General features: G+C 43.7%; 1 protein-coding gene and 1 long non-coding RNA gene across 8 annotated transcripts in view; one reads left to right on the top strand and one right to left on the bottom strand.

Annotated features, from left to right (window-relative positions):
- LOC138440799 (uncharacterized) overlaps window positions 1-17,940 on the bottom strand; it is a 49,546-nt gene that overhangs the window by 3,787 nt on the left and 27,819 nt on the right. The window contains exon 5 of the long non-coding RNA XR_011257132.1: window positions 4,233-4,353. This is a non-coding gene — a long non-coding RNA (uncharacterized lncRNA). The remainder of the gene's footprint in view (window positions 1-4,232; window positions 4,354-17,940) is intronic.
- LOC138440790 (cytochrome P450 4F3-like) overlaps window positions 1-17,940 on the top strand; it is a 30,948-nt gene that overhangs the window by 2,221 nt on the left and 10,787 nt on the right. For 2 of the 7 annotated variants that reach the window (XM_069590680.1, XM_069590681.1), the window contains exons 3-7: window positions 2,193-2,337; window positions 3,355-3,408; window positions 3,502-3,629; window positions 5,991-6,112; window positions 6,536-6,806. In XM_069590680.1, coding sequence (XP_069446781.1) covers window positions 2,193-2,337; window positions 3,355-3,408; window positions 3,502-3,629; window positions 5,991-6,112; window positions 6,536-6,806 — 720 coding nt within the window. Of the gene's footprint in view, window positions 1-470; window positions 2,338-3,354; window positions 3,409-3,501; window positions 3,630-5,990; window positions 6,113-6,535; window positions 6,807-17,940 lie in introns of all 7 variants that reach the window. The other 5 variants (XM_069590683.1, XM_069590682.1, XM_069590678.1 and 2 more) reach the window with 3 other exon arrangements.

Consider the following 17,940-nt stretch of genomic DNA (forward strand, 5'->3'; position numbering starts at 1 on the left):
ATGCACTCTGCACTGAGCCTGAGCAGTGAAGACCATGTTCCTCCTTTGGTTAATAGGCAGAGTTCATGTTGTCCCTGGGGGATGGCCAGGGCTATAAGGTCAGAGGTCTGCAGAGCCCTTGCCATGTAAGAAATCAGAAACCGAGTGGAGCAGGAAAAACATGGGAGTGTTGGACCAAAGCCCAGTCACCCTGCTACCCACAAAGCTGCCCACTGAGGATCTCGTTTTTTGTCTCCCAGGACAAGAAAAATGTTTCTTCTCAAGCCAAGGTCTGCCTCCCTGTGGGCAGAGAGCCTGTCTTCTCCCTGTGCCCTGGGATAGACCTTTGGGACTTGGACAGCCTCCAGGTCCCTCCTTCCCCCAGAGGGAAGGAGGAAGCAGAGATTCCCTCCATCTGTATAGGATCCCACACTCTGTCCACCTCAGTGGACTCTCCTTCTGTGAAGTGATGGCCCTTACCTTGCTTACAGGTCCCCCCCACGGAGCAGGGCTTGAGCAAAGTAACTCAGCTGGTGACCAACTACCCTCAGGGTTACTTGATGTGGATGGGCCCCATCATCCCCCTGGTCATTTTCTGCCACCCTGACTTGATCCGGACTTTTGCCAGTGCCTCAGGTACCCAGGCAGAGCTGGTGGTGGTGGGTGCCATGACACACCTCAGGGCTTCCAGCCCCGCCCCTGCCAAGCTTCCCTGTGGCCCCTACAGGACCGCAACCCCCTTCCCCTCCTCTCTCTGCCATCTTCCTCTTTCCTTCATGTATTGATCACCACCATCTCATAGCCTCCTCCTTCCTCTCACTGCCATTCACACCCCACCCTGGTGTCCTGGGTAGAAGACAGGACATGAAGATTCAGATTCAGGCAGAGAGATCTGTGACCTGGTGTGGTCAGGAATTTGCCAGAGGGAAATGAGCTCTGCAAACCCAGAGAAGAAGCAAGGTTCTCTTCTGGGGGATGCTGGAAGGCTTCCTGGAGGAGGAGTTAGAACTCGGTCCGGAACAATGAGCAGAAAGTTTTTAAAACAGAGTATGGAGTGATGTATGGACGTCCATAACATCCCAGGTCCCCTGCCAGACCTGCTCTCAGTCCTCACCTATCCCCAGGTGCTGAGCAATGACAGCTTATGGCTGGTGTACGTATAAGTTGCTATTCCCATGACATCCACCTCTCTGGTGGATGGGTCACTTTCTTTTACCCTATCTTGGAGCTGGTCCACTTCTAGATGAGTGCCCTCCTTCTCCAGTTGCCAGGAATCTCCCTGAGGAGACTCCACCCCAACCTGGCTCTCTTCCCTTGTCCCCTGCCCTTCCCATCCACAGACAGATGACCAGGCAAGCAGGGGAACAGGCAGCATGCAACAGAAACCTGGGTTCAGACCCAGGAATGCAGAGTGAACACGAGAAGGGCCCTGGCTCTCTCTGGCTGCTGAAGTCTCCTCCAGCTGTTAGTGGCAGAAATGCCATGCTGTATGATGGGTGGAAAGAAAAGGAATCAAGTGACTATATGAAATCCAAGGAGGGGTATCTTCAAACCCAGATCTATCCATGTCTATATAATGTAAGAAATCTGTTTTCATTGTTTAGTTCTCTGTTCCTTTGTGGTGGCTTTCCTATCATCTTGGTAAAACTGAATCCAACAAGCTCAACCCCCATGGAAAAGTGAGCTCACTGACAACATTTTCAGGAAGACACAGGATTTCCTTTAATTTCCCTAGCCTGTGTCATAGGACCCATTCCTGTGTCCCTGAAACTGAGTACCCAGTTTTGGAGGTGGTTTAAGGGTCCTCTAAGCTGTTGTTTTGAGGCTCAGAGTGATTTGATGGTTAAGAACACAGACCCTGGGTTCAGACAGATGTTGGCACATGTCTCAGGTTTATTGTCTGAGAGAATGTGGGCAACAGACTCCATCGTTCAGAGCCTCAGTGTCCTTATCAGGAATATCATGATGGAAGAGAAGTCAGGGGAACACGGTGTTTGGGATCCAAACAGGGAAAGACCCTTCCCATCCCTAAACTCAAGGGACCCCAATTATCATATGTGGAGGATAAGGGGACAGAGGGTGGCAGGAGGCTGAGGACAGAGGAGCAGCTGCTGGAGGTGATTTATCGTCCCAGCTCTGGATCACTGCCCTGCAGATCCTTCCCTCTGGCAGCCTAGAAGAGTGTGAATTAGGTCCTATTTGTTCCTCTCCAGATTCAGAGCTCAGAAGAAGGTCTCCTGTACACACAGGGCCTGGCCAGCACCTATGGAGATGCGTGCTGCTGGTGGATGGGGCCCTGGCACGCGATCATCCGCATCTTCCACCCCACCTGCATCAAGCCTGTGCTCTTTGCTCCAGGTAGATGCCTCCCTGGCCATAGCTTGCCTATCACCATGGTCTCTGTGTTGCCTCTAGTTGTACTAGTGACCAGGATGCAGGCAGAGGGGGGCATGGCAAAGATGCCACTGTCTCCCACTGCAGAATCCCAGCTGCATGCTCTCCAGTCATGTCTGTGCAATGTCTGCTGAATGGCAATGTCTGATCAGATGTATGTTTCTACATGGATTCTGGTTACAGTTAGTGTATGTTATACCTAGTGATACCTGGTATATGTTTAAATCTGAGTTCAGAGATGTTCTCAGTCATGTCTAGAGCTCATCTGTGGCCAAGGACATTTGAGGCATCTTGGAGCCTCTCTGGTTCTTGTCTGAGATGCTGTTAGAGATTGCCTGGTTCTCCAGTTGATCACTTCTGGATGTTTGTCTGAAGTCTGGAACTCTAGGATCACTCTGAGAAATGCCTGAGACTTTATGTGAATCTTGTCTGATGTTTAGTATATGTTTGAGTTTTGCCTGGCTCAGGTCTGTGTCATCAGTGTATTCAAGTCCTGTCTGGAGTCCACCTGGGGCACACTGAGGTCACGTTAGATTGTCTTCAGGCCCATGGCAAAGCGTTCTGTCATGTCATGTTGTGTCATTCATGGTGTGGCCTTGTTAGGACTTGTTAAGACATGGGACCATGTCAGATGTCTCAGAAGGGGTCAGTGCTAGGGCAGATGTGGTGTCCTAGGTCCCCATAAAGGTGTTTTGTAAAGTGATGGACTATGCTTGGGAGGTAGAAGATGCAATGTCCAGTCATGTGTCAGGTTGGGGTGTGTCTAAGCACATTGTGTCTATGGGCTCTGCCTTTGCTCTGTTCTGTACTGTGGCCTGGTCTGGTCTCCTCTCCCCTTCCAGCTTCCTGTGCTCTCGGTCCTGTTCTGCTATGTTGGGCTTGGAGGGGGAATGCAGATTTCTGGCTGGGAGCCTCCACTCCCCACCAAAAGACCCTCCTCTCCCCCTCTCCTTGGTCCCTGATGGTCCTCATTCATATCAGCTGCCATCACACCCAAGAATGTGATCTTCTACAACTTTCTGAAGCCTTGGCTAGGTGAGTAACTGTGAGTGAAGGGGGTTGAGGATGACCTTGGAGACCCAAGGGAAGGTTCTTTCTTTGCTCATTCCCTGTGATTATCTCTTCTAGGGGATGGGCTCCTGCTGAGTGCTGGTGACAAGTGGAGCAGCCACCGTCGCCTGCTGACACCTGCCTTCCACTTCAACATCCTGAAGCCCTATATGAAGATTTTCACCAAGAGTGCAGACATCATGCATGTGAGTCTCTTGAACCCAGGGTCCCAGCTGGAGTCTTGGGGACAATGGGGACTCAGAGACATCTTGTCTGGATTTCTCCTTCTTCTGATTGCCTCGAGTCCATTGTTTTTCCTTTCTCAGCCTCAGTGTCCTTGGCTATGTAAAGAGTGTAATATGATCCCTGCTTTGCAGGGTGGTCAAGATTTCTTGCAAGCTGAGCTTCCCTGGTGGCTCAGATGGTAAAGAATCTGCCTGCAATGCAGGAGACCTGGGTTCAACCCCTGGCTCAGGAAGATCCCTTGGAGAAAGAAATGGCAACCAAGTGTCGCCATTCTCCAATGTTCTTGCCTGGAGAATTCCATGGACAGGGGAGCCTGGCAGGCTACAGTCCATAGGGTCACACAGAGTCGTACATAACTGAATGACTTTCACTTTCAAGATATCATAATGGAGCCACGTCCCTGGCACATAGTAGATGCTCAGAAGGTGTTAGCTTCTGTTTTACCTTCACAGAAGGCCTTAGAATCTTGAGACATATTTGATGATAATAATGAATATGAGTATCAGGGAGTAGTTATTTCTGAGTAATGAATCACTTGAAAACAATAAGGGTTTAGTACTTACAGCAAGACTGTGAATCAGTTGGGTGGTTCCTCTGGATGTGGATGGGGCCACTCATGTACCAGTAATCAGCTGAGGGTCTGGTCGTGTTGGACTGTACCCTGCAGCACTGCAAGACTCAAGACTGAAGAAAGAGCTGGAGTCAATAACACAGACATACATCAGTGGTTTAATGGATAAAGGGATCTTATGTGTCTGAAGCAAAGTCCAGGAGTGATATCCTATCTTGTGTATCTGTGGCTGAGAGCAACTATGTCAGCATTTACTGATTAGGCTCCATGAGTAAGAGGAAATGTGAATAAGGTGTAGGTGAAGCAGGGACTGGTCAAGCATGGGATGTACAGAGAACAAGAGGACAGCTGTCTTGGGCAGCCTGACCATACAGATAGGAAGTATTGCTGGTCTGGGGTTAGTCCTCTCATAGGTTTGAAGCTCAGTTGGCTGTAAGCTGATCTAGCATGACCTCAGGTAGGGTAAATAGACTTGCTTTCATGTGATTCTCTCCCTTCAAAAGGCATCTCAGGCTGGTCCACATGGTAGAGGCAGGGTATGAAAAGACTGAGAGGAAGCTGCAGTGCCCCTTGGGGTCTAGGTTTGGAATGATCACCTCATCATTTTCACCGCAGTCTGTTGACCAAAGAAAGTCCAAGGCCAGCTCAGAATCAAAGGATGGTGAAAGAGGCTCCACCTCCAAGTAGAGTTACTGAAAAATTACATTGCAAAGGGTTTTGATATATACATGGGAAAGTAAAGAACTGGAGCACAGGCTTTTGTGAAGTGCCTGTGATTTTTTTCATACTTGCAAGCCGATAAGCTTGTCACTGTTTCTTGGATTCTGCCAGAATACATGAGACTCCTAAGTCACAGACAAAGGACAGTTTATTACTCTTGGCGCAGCAAACAGCATGTGCTTCTTGTTGGTTTGCATTCTTCTTCCAAGTCACCAAATCTCATGTAAATAACACAGGTGGGCTTCTATGGATGTCTACTCATATAGTAAGTTATATCACAGGGGAGGAAATATTAGTTTTAGGAACTCTGTGGCATTTATAGCAGTTAGAAGCAGGTTGTTTGCTACAAACACAACTCTGAGAAATGGCCCAGGTAAAGAACTTGGAGTCTTAGAATTTTTTGGCAAAACCAAAAAGAAAAAAAAAAAAAGTGCAGAAGTACTCAGGGCCCATGGAGGACTATCTCTATTAACATAGGGATCATTTTCCTAATCAACTTATAACAATGAAAATGATGAAAACTAACATTTGTTAGCACTTAACTTTATGAAAAGTTGACCAATGGTGGACAAAGTATGAGCTCAACAGGTAAGGAATCCGCCTGCAATGCTGGAGACTCAGGAGATGTGGGTTTGATCCCTGGGTTGGGAACATCCCCCAGAGGGGAAAATGGCAACCCACTATACTATTCCTGCCTGAAAAATCCCAAGGACAGAGGAGACTGGGGAGGCCACAGTCCAAAGTATCAGACACAGCATCGGACACGACTGAGTAACTGAGCACACTCTCATGCACATAAAGTAGAGTGGGTAGAATCAGGATTACAAAACCCGATCTTCTGACTCCCAGTAATGGAGACTTCATGTCCTAATAGCAACAGTTTTCACTCCTACATGAGCCTGGTCCTCCCTGGGGGTGGGTGCCTCGGATCGGGAGACAGACTCCAGGGAGTGCATCTTGGTATCTGGGGTTAGGAAGGGGCACCAGGGAGGCAGTTCTCAGCCTCAGCTGTGTCCCCTTCTCTGTCCAGGCTAAGTGGCAGCGTCTGATCACAGAGGGCCACACCCATCTGGACATGTTTGAACATATCAGCCTCATGACCCTGGACAGTCTGCAGAAATGCGTCTTCAGCTACGACAGCAATTGCCAGGAGTGAGTCTCACCCAAGGGCCTGGGGAACATGAGCCACAGATCCACAGGAGTAGATGGGTGAGGGAGGGTTGACCAGGACAATCAGAAAGGTCTTCTTGGAGGAGGTGGGTCAGATCTGGACATCAAAGAACAAGAAGGGGAAAGAGAAGAAGCCATCCTTTTAGGTGAGTAGAACTGTTTGATAAAGGCCAGGAGGCTAGGAGGAGCATGGTATGTGCAATAGTAAGGAGACATCTTGAAGATAAGGATGGAGGCATGGGTGTCTTTATATCTTAAGAACATTTTGAAACCAAAGAGGATAAGAACTTTCTCCTGGGCTTTCCAGAGAGCCATGGAAGGTGTTTGAGAAGAGGGTTCTGTTCAAAGTTTATTTCAGACATCAGATATTTTAAATTGTTGCATTTTCATGCTCTCATCCTGTAGGAAGCCCAGTGACTATATCGCTGCCATCTTGGAGCTCAGTGCCCTTGTGGCAAAACGATATCAGCAGATCTTCCTGCACATGGACTTCCTGTACTACCTCACCCCTGATGGGCGGCGCTTCTGCAGGGCCTGCCGCCTGGTGCACGACTTCACAAGTGCTGTCATCCAGGAGCGGCGCTGCACCCTCCCCAAGGAAGATATCGGTGACTTCCTCAAGGCCAAGGAGAAGACCAAGACTTTGGACTTTATTGATGTACTCCTGCTGACCAAGGTGGGCTCCTCTGGGATCTGAATTCAAGAAGCAGTATAGGCCTTAGGAACTTGATTTGATCAAAGCACTTGAACTGGATGCAGAGGGTGCTGGGGAGCCATGTGAGATTCTTGTTGAAGGAAGGGCTGGGTTAGGGGTACGTTTTAGAGATGACCATGTGGAATACACAGGGCTTCCCTGGTGACTCATACAGTCAAGAATCCACCTCCAGTGCAGGAGGCCCAAGTTTGATCCCTAGGTCAGGAAGATCCCCTGGAGTAGGAAATGGCAACCCACTCCAGGATTTTTGCCTTGAGAATTCCACGGACAGAAGAGCCTGGTGGACTTCAGTCCATGGGGTTGCAAAGAGTCAGACAGGACTGAGCAACTAACACACACGCACATATGGGGTGCAGCCTGCAGGGGACTGCTAAGTCTGAAATTGTGAAGGCTTGAGATTTTACTCTCCTTCCCAATTAGTAAGTTAGTCTACTACAGAAATAAACTGTATATATCCATGTTACATACAGAATACTGGATCATAAGAATCCATTTATTACTTATAGCAGTAACAGTAACCAGAGTAGAATGGTATCTCTGCTCCCCATTCCCAAATTCCTCTGAGATCTCCATGATTCCTTTATCTGCCCATGTAGCCATGCTTGACATTGCAGAACAAATACCTTCAGTTTTTTTTTTAATTTATTTATTTTAATTGAAGGCTAATTACTTTACAATATTGTAGTGGTTTTTGCCATACATTCACATGAATCAGCCATGGGTGTAAATGTGTTCCCCATCCTGAATCCCCTTCCCACCTCCCACCCCATCCCATCCCTCTGGGTCATCCCAGTGCATCAGCCTTGAGCACCCTGTCTCATGCATCGAACCTGGACTGGCAATCTATTTCACATATGGTGATGTATATTTCAATGCTATTCTCTCAAATCATCCCACCCTCACCTTCTCCCATAGAGTCCAAAAGTCTGTTCTTCACATCTGTATCTCTTTTGCTGTCTCGTATATAAGGTCATCATTACCATCTTTCTAAATTCCATAAATATGCATTAATATACTGTATTGGTGTTTTTCTTTCTGACTTACTTTACTCTGTATAACAGGCTCCAGGTTCATCCACCTCATTAGAACTGATTCAAATGTATTCTTTTTAATAGCTGAATAATATTCCATTGTGTATATGTACCACAGCTTTCTTATCCATTCGTCTGCCGGTGGACATCTAGGTTGTTTCCATTTCCTAGCTATTGTAAACAGTGCTGCGATGAACATGGGGTACACATGTCACTTTCACTTCTGGATTCCTCAGTGTGTATGCCCAGCAGTGGGATTGCTGGGTCATATGGCAATTAAAAGATGCTTACTCCTTGGAAGGAAAATTATGACCAACCTAGATAGCATATCAACAAGCAGAGACATTACTTTGCCAACAAAGGTCCGTCTAGTCAAGGCTATGGTATTTCCAGTGGGCATGTATGGATGTTAGAGTTGGACTGTGAAGAAAGCTGAGCACTGAAGAATTGATGCTTTTGAACTGTGGTGTTGGAGAAGACTCTTGAGAGCCCCTTGGATTGCAAGGAGATCCAACCAGTCCATTCTAAATGAGATCAGTCCTAGGTGTTCATCAGAAGAACTGATGCTAAAGAAACTCCAATACTTTGGCCACCTCATGTGAAGAGTTGACTCGTTGGAAAAGACCCTGATGCTGGGAGATATTGGGGGCAGGAGGAGAAGGGGACGACAGAGGATGAGATGGCTAGATGGCATCACCGACTCGATGGACATGAGTAAACTCCAGGAGTTGGTGATGGACAGGGAGGCCTGGCGTGCTGCAATTCATGGGGTCACAAAGAGTCGGACACGACTGAGTGACTGAACTGAACTGAACTGAACTGAATGGCAGTTCTGTTTCCAGGTTTTTAAGGAATCTCTTCACTGTTCTCTATAGATGCTATATTAGTTTGCATTCCCACCAACAGAGTAAGAGGGTCCCCTTTTCTCTGCACCCTCTCCAGGATTTACTGTTTGTAGACTTTTGGATAGCAACCATTCTGACCGGTGTGAAATGGTACCTCATTGTGGTTTTGATTTGCATTTCTCTGTTAATGAGTGATGTTGAACATCTTTTCATGTGTTTGTTAGCCATCTATATGTCTCCTTTGGAGAAATGTCTGTTTAGATATTTGGCCCATTTTCTGATTGGTTCTTTTATTTTTCTGGAATTGAGCTATAGGAGTTGCTTGTATATTTTTGAGATTAATTCTTTGTCAGTTGCTTCATTTGCTATTATTTTCTCCCATTCTGAAGGCTGTTCTTTCACCTTGCTTATAGTTTCCTTCTTTGTGCAGAAACTTTTAATTTTAATGAGGTCCTGTTTGTTTATTTTTGCTTTTATTTCCAATATTCTGGGAGGTGGGTCATAGAGGATCCTGCTGTGATTTATGTCAGAGAGTGTTTTGCCTACATTCTCCTCTAGGAGTTTTATAGTTTCTGGTCTACGTTTAGATCTTTAATCCATTTTGAATTTATTTTTGTGTATGGTGTTAGAAAGTGTTCTAGTTTCATTCTTTTACAAGTGGTTGATCAGTTTTCCCAGCACCACTTGCTAAAGAGATTGTCTTTTCTCCATTGTATATTCTTGCCTACTTTGTTAAAGATAAGGTGTACATAGGTGTGTAGATTTATCTCTGGGCTTTCTATTTTGTTCCATTGATCTGTATTTCTGTCTTTGTGCCAGCACCATACTATCTTGATGACTGTGGCTTTGTAGTAGAGCCTGAAGTCAGGCAGGTTGATTCCTCCAGTTCCATTCTTCTTTCTCAAGATTGCTGTGGCTACTCGAGGTTTTTTGTATTTCCATACAAATGCTGAAAGTATTTATTCTAGCTCTGTGAAAAATACCGTTGGTAGCTTGATAGGGATTGCATTGAATCTATAGATTGCTTTGGGTAGTATACTCATTTTCACTATATTGATTCTTCCAATCCATGAACACAGTATATTTCTCCATCTATTAGTGTTCTCTTTGATTTCTTTCACCAGTGTTTTATAGTTTTCTATATATAGGTTTTTTGTTTCTTTAGGTAGATTTATTCCTAAGTATGTTATTATTTTCGTTGCAATGGTGAATGGAATTGTTTCCTTAATTTCTCTTTCTGTTTTCTCATTGTTAGTGTATAGGAATGCAAGGGATTTCTGTGTTAATTTTATATCCTGCAACTTTACTATATTCATTGATTAGCTCTAGTAATTTTCTGGTGGAGTCTTTAGGGTCTTTAGAGTTTTCTATTAGAAGATCATGTCATCTGCAAACAGTGAGAGTTTTACTTCTTCTTTTCCAATTTGGATTCGTTTCATTTCTTTTTCTGCCCTGATTGCTGTGGCCAAAACTTCCAAAACTATGTTGAATAGCAGTGGTGAGAGTGGGCACCCTTGTCTTGTTCCTGACTTTAGGGGAAATGCTTTCAATTATTCACCACTGAGGATAATGTTTGCTGTGGGTTTGTCATTATAGCTTTTATTATGTTGAGGTATGTTCCTTCTATTCCTGCTTTCTGGAGAGTTTTTAGCATAAATGGATGTTGAATTTTGTCAAAGGCTTTCTCTGCATCTATTGAGATAATCATATGGCTTTTATTTTTCAATTTGTTAATGTGGTGTATTACATTGATTGATTTGCGGATATTGAAGAATCCTTGCACACCTGGGATAAATCCCACTTGGTCATGATGTATGATCTTTTTAATGTGTTGTTGGATTTTGTTTGCTAGACTTTGGTTAAAGATTTTTGCATCTATGTTCATCAGTGATATTGGCCTGCAGGTTTCTTTTTTTTTTTTTTTGGCATCTTTTTCAGGTTTTGGTATTAGGGTGATGGTGGCCTCATAGAATGAGTTTGGAAGTTTACCTTCCTCTGCAATTTTCTGGAAGAGTTTGAGTAGGATAGGTGTTAGCTCTCCTCTAAATTTTTGGTAGAATTCAGCTTTGAAGCCATCTGGTCCTGAGCTTTTGTTTGTTGGAAGATTTCTGATTACAGTTTCAATTTCCATCCTTATGATGGGTCTGTTAAGAGTTTCTATTCCTCCCTGGTTTAGTTTTGGAAAGTTGTACTTTTCTAACAATTTGTCCATTTCTTCCAAGTTGTCCGTTTTATTGGCATATAGTTGCTGATAGTGGTCTCTTATGATCCTTTGTATTTCTGTGTTGTCTGTTGTGATCTCTCCATTTTCATTTCTAATTTATTGATTTGATTTTTCTCCCTTTGTGTCTTGATGAGTCTGGCTAATGGTTTGTCAACTTTATTTATCATCTCAAAGAACCAGCTTTTGCTTTGTTGATTTTTGCTATGGTTTCTTTTGCATTTATTTCTGCCCTGGTTGTTAAGATTTCTTTCCTTCTATTAACCCTAGTGTTCTTCATTGTTTCCTTTTCTAGTTGCTTCAGGTGTAGAGTTAGGTTTTTACTTGACTTTTTTCTTGTTTCTTGAGGTATGCCTGTATTGCTATGAACCTTCCCCTTAGCACTGTTTTTACAGTGTCTCACAGGTTTGGGGTTGTGGTGTTTTCATTTTCATTCGTTTCTATACATATTCTGATTTCCTGTTTTATTTGTTCTGGATTTGTTGGTTATTCACCAGCGTGTTGTTCAGCCTCCATATGTTGGGATTTTAAACAGTTTTTCTCCTGTAATTGACATCTAATCTTAATGCATTGTGGTCAGAAAAGATGCTTGAAATGATTTCAGTTTTTTGGAATTCACCAAGGCTAGATTTATGGCCCAGGATGTGATCTATCCTGGAGAAGGTTCCGTGTGAACTTGAGAAAAAGGTGAAATTCATTGTTTGGGGGTGAAATGTCCTATAGAGATCAATTAGGTCTAACTGGTCTGTTGTATCATTTAAAGTTTGTGTTTCCTTGTTAATTTTCTGTTTAGTTGATCTATCCATGGGTGTGGGTGGGGTATTAAAGTCTCCCGCTATTATTGTGTTATTGTTAATTTCCCCTCTCATACTTGTGAGCATTTGTCTTACATATTGCGGTGCTCCTATGTTGGGTGCATATACATTTATAATTGTTATATCTTCTTGAATTGATCCTTTGATCATTAGGTAGTGTCCTTCTTTGTCTTTTCACAGCCTTTGTTTTAAAGTCTATTTTATCGGATATGAGTATTGCCACTCCTGCTTTCTTTTGGTCTCTGTTTGCATGGAATATCTTTTTTCCAGCCCTTCCCTTTCAGTCTGTATGTGTCCCTCGTTTCGAGGTGGGTCTTTTGTAGACAACATATATAAGGGTCTTGTTTTTGTATCCATTCAGCCAGTCTTTGTCTCTTGGTTGGGGCATTCAACCCATTTACATTTAAGGTAATTATTGATAAGTATGATCCTGTTGCCATTTACTTTATTGTTTGGGTTCTAGTCTACATACCCTTTCTGTGTTTCCTGTCTAGAGAAGATCCTTTAGCATTTGTTGGAGAGCTGGTTTGGTGGTGCTGAATTCTCTCAGCTTTTGCTTGTCTGTAAAGCTTTTGATTTCTCCTTTATACTTGAATGAGATCCTTCCTGGGTACAGTAGTCTGGGCTGTAGGTTATTTTCTTTCATCACTTTAAGTATTTGCTACCATTCACTCCTGGCCTGAAGAGTTGCTATTGAAAGGTCAGCTGTTATCCTTATGGGAATCCCCTTGTGTGTTATTTGTTGCTTTTCCCTTGCTGCTTTTAATAATTGTTCTTTTTGTTTGATCTTTGTTAATTTGATTAATATGTGTCTTGGGGTGTTTTGCCTTGGGTTTATCCTGTTTGGGACTGTCTGGGTTTCTTGAACTTGGGTGATTTCCTTCCCCATTTTAAGGAAGTTTTCAACTATTGTTTCCTCAAGTATTTTCTCATGGTCTTTCTTTTTGTCTTCTTCTTCTAGGACTCCTATGATTTGAATGTTTGGGCATTTAACATTGTCCCAGAGGTCTCTGGGGTTGTCCTCATTTCTTTAAATTCGTTTTTATTTTTTCCTCTGTTTCATTGATTTCCACCATTCTATCTTCTACCTCACTTATCCTATCTTCTGCCTCCATTATTCAACTTTGGCTCCCTCCAAAGTGTTTTTTATCTCATTTATTGCACTTTTCATCATATCGCGACTCTTTTTTATTTCTTCTAGGTCCTTGTTAAACCTTTCTTGCATCTTCTCAATCCTTTTCTCCAGGATATTTATGTGTAACTCCATTTTGTTTTCAAGATATTGGATCATTTTCACTATCATTATTTGGAATTCTTTATCAGGTATATTCCCTATCTCTTCCTCTTTTGTTTGGTTTGGTGGGCATTTATTCTGTTCCTTTACCTGCTGGGTATTCCCTCTGTCTCTTCATCTTGTTTATATTGCTGTGTTTGGGGTGGCCTTTCTGTATTCTGGCAGTTGTTGGTTCCTCTTTATTGTGGCGTTTCCTTGCTGTGGGTACGGTTGGACAGGTGGCTTGTTATGGTTTCCTGGTTAGGGAAGCTTGTGTCGGTGTTCTGGTGGGTAGAGCTGGATTTCTTCTCTCTGGAGTGCAATGAAGTGTCCAGTAATGACTTATGAGATGTCAGTGGGTTTGGTATGACTTTGGGCAGCCTGTATATTGAAGCTCAGGGCTATGTTCCTGTGTTGCTGGAGAATTTGCGTGGTATGTCTTTCTCTGGAACTTGTTGGCCCTTGGGTGGTGCTTGGTTTCAGTGTAGGTATAAAGGCCTTTCATGAGCTCCTACCAATTAATGTTCCCTGGAGTCAGGAGTTCTCTGGTGTTCTCAGGATTTGGACATAATCCTCCTACCTCTTGTTTTCAGTCTTATTCTTACAGTAGCCTCAAGACGTCTCCATCTGCACAGCACCAATGATAAAACATCTAAGTTAAAGATGAAAAGTTTCTCCACAGTGAGGGGCACCCAGAGAGGTTTACAGAGTTACATGGATAAGAGTAGAGGGAGAAGGGAGATAGCGGTGACCAGGAGGAGAAGAGGGGAAATCAAATAGGGCGAGAGCAAGCTAGCCAGTAATCAATTCCCTATGTGCTCTCCACAGTCTGGACCGCTCAGAGATGTTCATGGAGGTACACAGAGAAGAGAAGAGGGAGGAAGGAGACAGAGGTGGCCAGCAGGATAAAGGCTGGAATCAAAGTAGAGAGAGATCCAGCCAGTAATCAGTTCCCTAAGTGTTCTCCACAGCTCAGAACACACAAAGAGATTCAAAGTTGAGTACAGAAGAGAAGGGGGAGGGAGGAGATAGAGGAGACCTGGTGGAGAAAAGGAGAGTCCAGAGTGGGAGTGAACAATCAAACCAGTAATCTCACTCCCAAGGAAAAATGGGTACTGAAGATTGGGTTCTTAAAGGTACACAATTGATAACAAATATCAATAAGCAAAGATTAAAAATCTAGAGTAGAGGTTAGATTCTCAAAAATACAATATTAAAGAAAAAAGTCAAAAAAATATACAATATTTATATATGAAGTTTGCTTTAAAAGATAGGGTCTCTTTTTTTTTGAAAAGTAGTAGTAGGTTATAAAAATAAAAATTAAAGGAGTAATAGAGGACTTAAAATTTTTTAATTTAAAGAATGATAATAGTAAAAATATATCTAGGACTTTCTCTGGTGTTGTGGACAGTGTGGGGTTGACTCATTTTCAGATAATTCCGTGATCTGGCTTATACTTCTCAAGATCTATAGGCCCTTTCCTATGTGGTTGGTGCTAACTACAGGGTTTTAATCTATTGCACCTGTCACTTCCAAGGCAGTTCCCTCTGTTTGATTTAGCTACTTCTGTTTGCTGGTCTCTTCAGTGTCTAATTTCCACCCTGACACAAGGGGGCGGTGGTGGACACTTTTTTAGGCTCAGTTGTTCAGTCGTGCTGTGGGGAAGGAGGAACACTGCAAACAAATAACAGTGTCGTGTGCTCACAATGTCTCAGCCACACTGGGTTTGCTCCCACTCACGGCGTGTGTGCTTTCCCTGTCTACACTGCTTAGGCTCTGGGTTGCTCTGCTGGAAACTGTCTGAGGCTGGGCCTGGGTTGTATGCACTTCCCAGGTCTAAGCCTCTCAGGTTCAGGTGCTCAGGTACTCCAGAAAGGTGCAGACTCGTTTGGGCCTGAGTTTTGTGCCCTTCCCAGGTCCGAGCAGCTCAGGTGACCAGGTGCTTGGCAAGCACGGTTGCTGCAACTTATCACCTCCCCCATCCCTGCCGCTCGGTTTTCTGGGTGTACAACTGGCGCACCTTTTCAGGTGTGCCATGTGTCTCTTCTGGGAAGCTGATTTCTGGCTGTGACCCTCCCAGCGGATGTTGACCGTCCAGAATACCAAGAAGTCTTGGTTAGCAACAAAGCCTGCTTGCAGTTTGGTAGATGATCCCTCTCTGGGGCCACGATTGCCCCCTTCTGGCTCTGGCTGCCCTCACCTGCCTGTCTCCAGTGGGGGATGGGCCAGTCCACTGTCAGCTAGCTCTGCTCAGTCCTTTGTTCTGTGAGCGGGCCTGGTGGTGTCTTGCTGCTGCTGCTGCTAAGTCACTTCAGTCGTGTCCGACTCTGTGCGACCCCAGAGACGGCAGCCCATCAGGCTCCCCTGTTCCTGGGATTCTCCAGGCAAGAACACTGGAGTGGGTTGCCATTTCCTTCTCCAATGCATGAAAGTGAAGAGTGAAAGTGAAGTCACTCAGTCATGTCCGACTCTTAGTGACCCCATGGACTACAGCCCACCAGGCTCCTCTGTCCATGGGATTTTCCAGGCAAGAGTACTGGAGTGGGGTGCCATTGCCTTCTCCAGGTGGTGTCTTAGGTTAGGGCTTTTCACAGGATAGCTATCCCACAGTCTGGTTTGCTATCTCAAGTTAGTTCCCTCAGATTGCCCTCAGGGCATTAAGGCCCGGTCCTTACTCTAAGCAATGCAGCCCATGCCTCCCTGCCCAGCCCCCTCTTGCTAGTGGTGGATGCGGGCATCTGCACTGCTTCTCCTCTTAGAGTTACTGTTGGACACATAATCTTTTGAAGACAATGAGCTGCTTTTCTGGGTGCCTGATGTCCTCTGCCAGCATTCAGAAGTTGTTTTGTGGAATCTGCTCAGCTTTCAAATGTTCTTTTCGTGAATTTGTCAGGGAGAAAGTGGTCTCCCCGTCCTAATCCTCCACCTTCTTAGGACCCAAGTGTATGATCTTTTTAATATGTTGTTGGATTCTGTTTGCTAGAATTTTGTTGAGGATTTTTGCATCTATGTTCATCAGTGATCCTGGCCTGTAGTTTTCTTTTTTTGTGGCATCTTTCTCTGATTTTGGTATTAGGGTGATGGTGGCCTCATAGAATGAGTTTGGCAGCTTACCTTCCTCTGCAATTTTCTGGAAGAGTTTGAGTAGGATAGGTGTTAGCTTTTCTCTAAATTTTTTGGTAGAATTCACCTGTAAAGCCATCTCATCCTGGGCTTTTGTTTGTTGGAAGGTTTCTGATTACAGTTTTGATTTCTGTGCTTGTGATAGGTCTATTTCTTCTGTTGCTGCTAAGTCACTTCAGTTGTGTCTGACTCTGTGCGACCCCATAGACGACAGCCCACCAGGCTCCTCTATCCATGGGATTCTCCAGGCAAGAATACTGGAGTGGGTTGCCATTTCCTTCTCCAATACATGCATGCATGCTACGTCACTTCAGTCATGTCCGACTCTATGCGACCCTATGGACAGCAGACCACCAGGCTCCTCTGTCCACAGGATTCTCTAGGCAAAATACTGAAGTGGGTTGCCATTTCCTTCCCCAGATAGGTCTGTTAAGATTTTCTATTCTTCCTGGTTCAGGTTTGGAAAGTTATACTCTTCTAAGAATTTGTCCATTTCTTCCAAAATGTCCATATTACTGGCATATAGTTGCTGATAGTAGTCTGTTATGATCCTTTGTATTTCTGTCATCTGTTGTGATTTCTCCGTTTTCATTTCTATTTTTTTTAATTTTATTCTTCTCGCTTTTTTACTTGATGAGTCCAGCTAATGGTTTGTTTATTTTATTTATCTTCTCAAAGAACCAGCTTTTTGTTTTGTTGATTTTTGCTATAGTCTCCTTTGTTTCTTTTTCATTTATTTCTGCCCTAATTTTTATTTCTTTCCTTCTACTAACCTTGGGGTTCTTCATTTCTTCTTTTTCTAGTTGCATTAGGTGTAGTTAGGTTATTTATTTGATTTTTCTGTTGTTTCTTGAGGTAAGCTTGTATTGCTATGAACCTTCCCCTAGCACTGCTTTTACTGAATCCCATAGGTTTGAGGTTGTTGTGTTTTCATTTTCATTCGTTTCTATGCATATTTTTATTTCTTTTTTATTTCTTCTGTGATTTGTTGGTTATTCAGAAGTGCGTTGTTTAGCCTCCATATGTTTGTATGTTAATAGTTTTTTCCCCTGTAGTTGACATCTAATCTTACCACATTGTGATCAGAAAAGATGCTTGAAATGATTTCAATTTTTTTGAATTTACCAAGGCTACATTTATGGCCCAGGATGTGATCTATCCTGGAGAAGGTTCCATGTGAACTTGAGAAAAAGATGAAACTCATTGTTTGGGGGTGAAATGTCTTATAGATATCATTTAGGTCTAACTGGTCCATTGTATCATTTTCTGTGTAGTTGATCTATCCATAGGTGTGAGTGGGGTATTAAAGTCTCCCACTATTATTGTGTTACTGTTAATTTCCCCTTTCATACTTGTTAGCATTTGCCTTACATATTGTGGTACTCCTATGTTGGATGCATATATATTTATAATTGTTATATCTTCTTCTTGGATTGATTCTTTGATCACTATGTAGTGGCCTTCTTTGTCTCTTTTCACAGCCTTGATTTCAAAGTCTATTTTATTTGATATGCATATTGCTACTCCTACTTTCTTTTGGTCTCCATTTGCATGAAATACCTTTTTCCAGCCTTTCACTTTCAGTCTGTATGTGTCCCTTGTTTTGAGGTGGGTCTCTTACAGACAGCATATATGGGGTCTTGGTTTTGTATCCATTCAGCCAGTCTTTGTCTTTTGGTTGGGGCATTCAACCCATTTATATTTAAGGTAATTATTGATAAGTATCATTCCACTGCCATATACTTTATTGTTTTGGATTAGAGTTTATACACCCTTTCTGTGTTTCC

The sequence above is a fragment of the Ovis canadensis genome, chromosome 5 (genome assembly GCF_042477335.2).
Source record: "Ovis canadensis isolate MfBH-ARS-UI-01 breed Bighorn chromosome 5, ARS-UI_OviCan_v2, whole genome shotgun sequence".
NCBI lineage: Eukaryota > Metazoa > Chordata > Mammalia > Artiodactyla > Bovidae > Ovis > Ovis canadensis.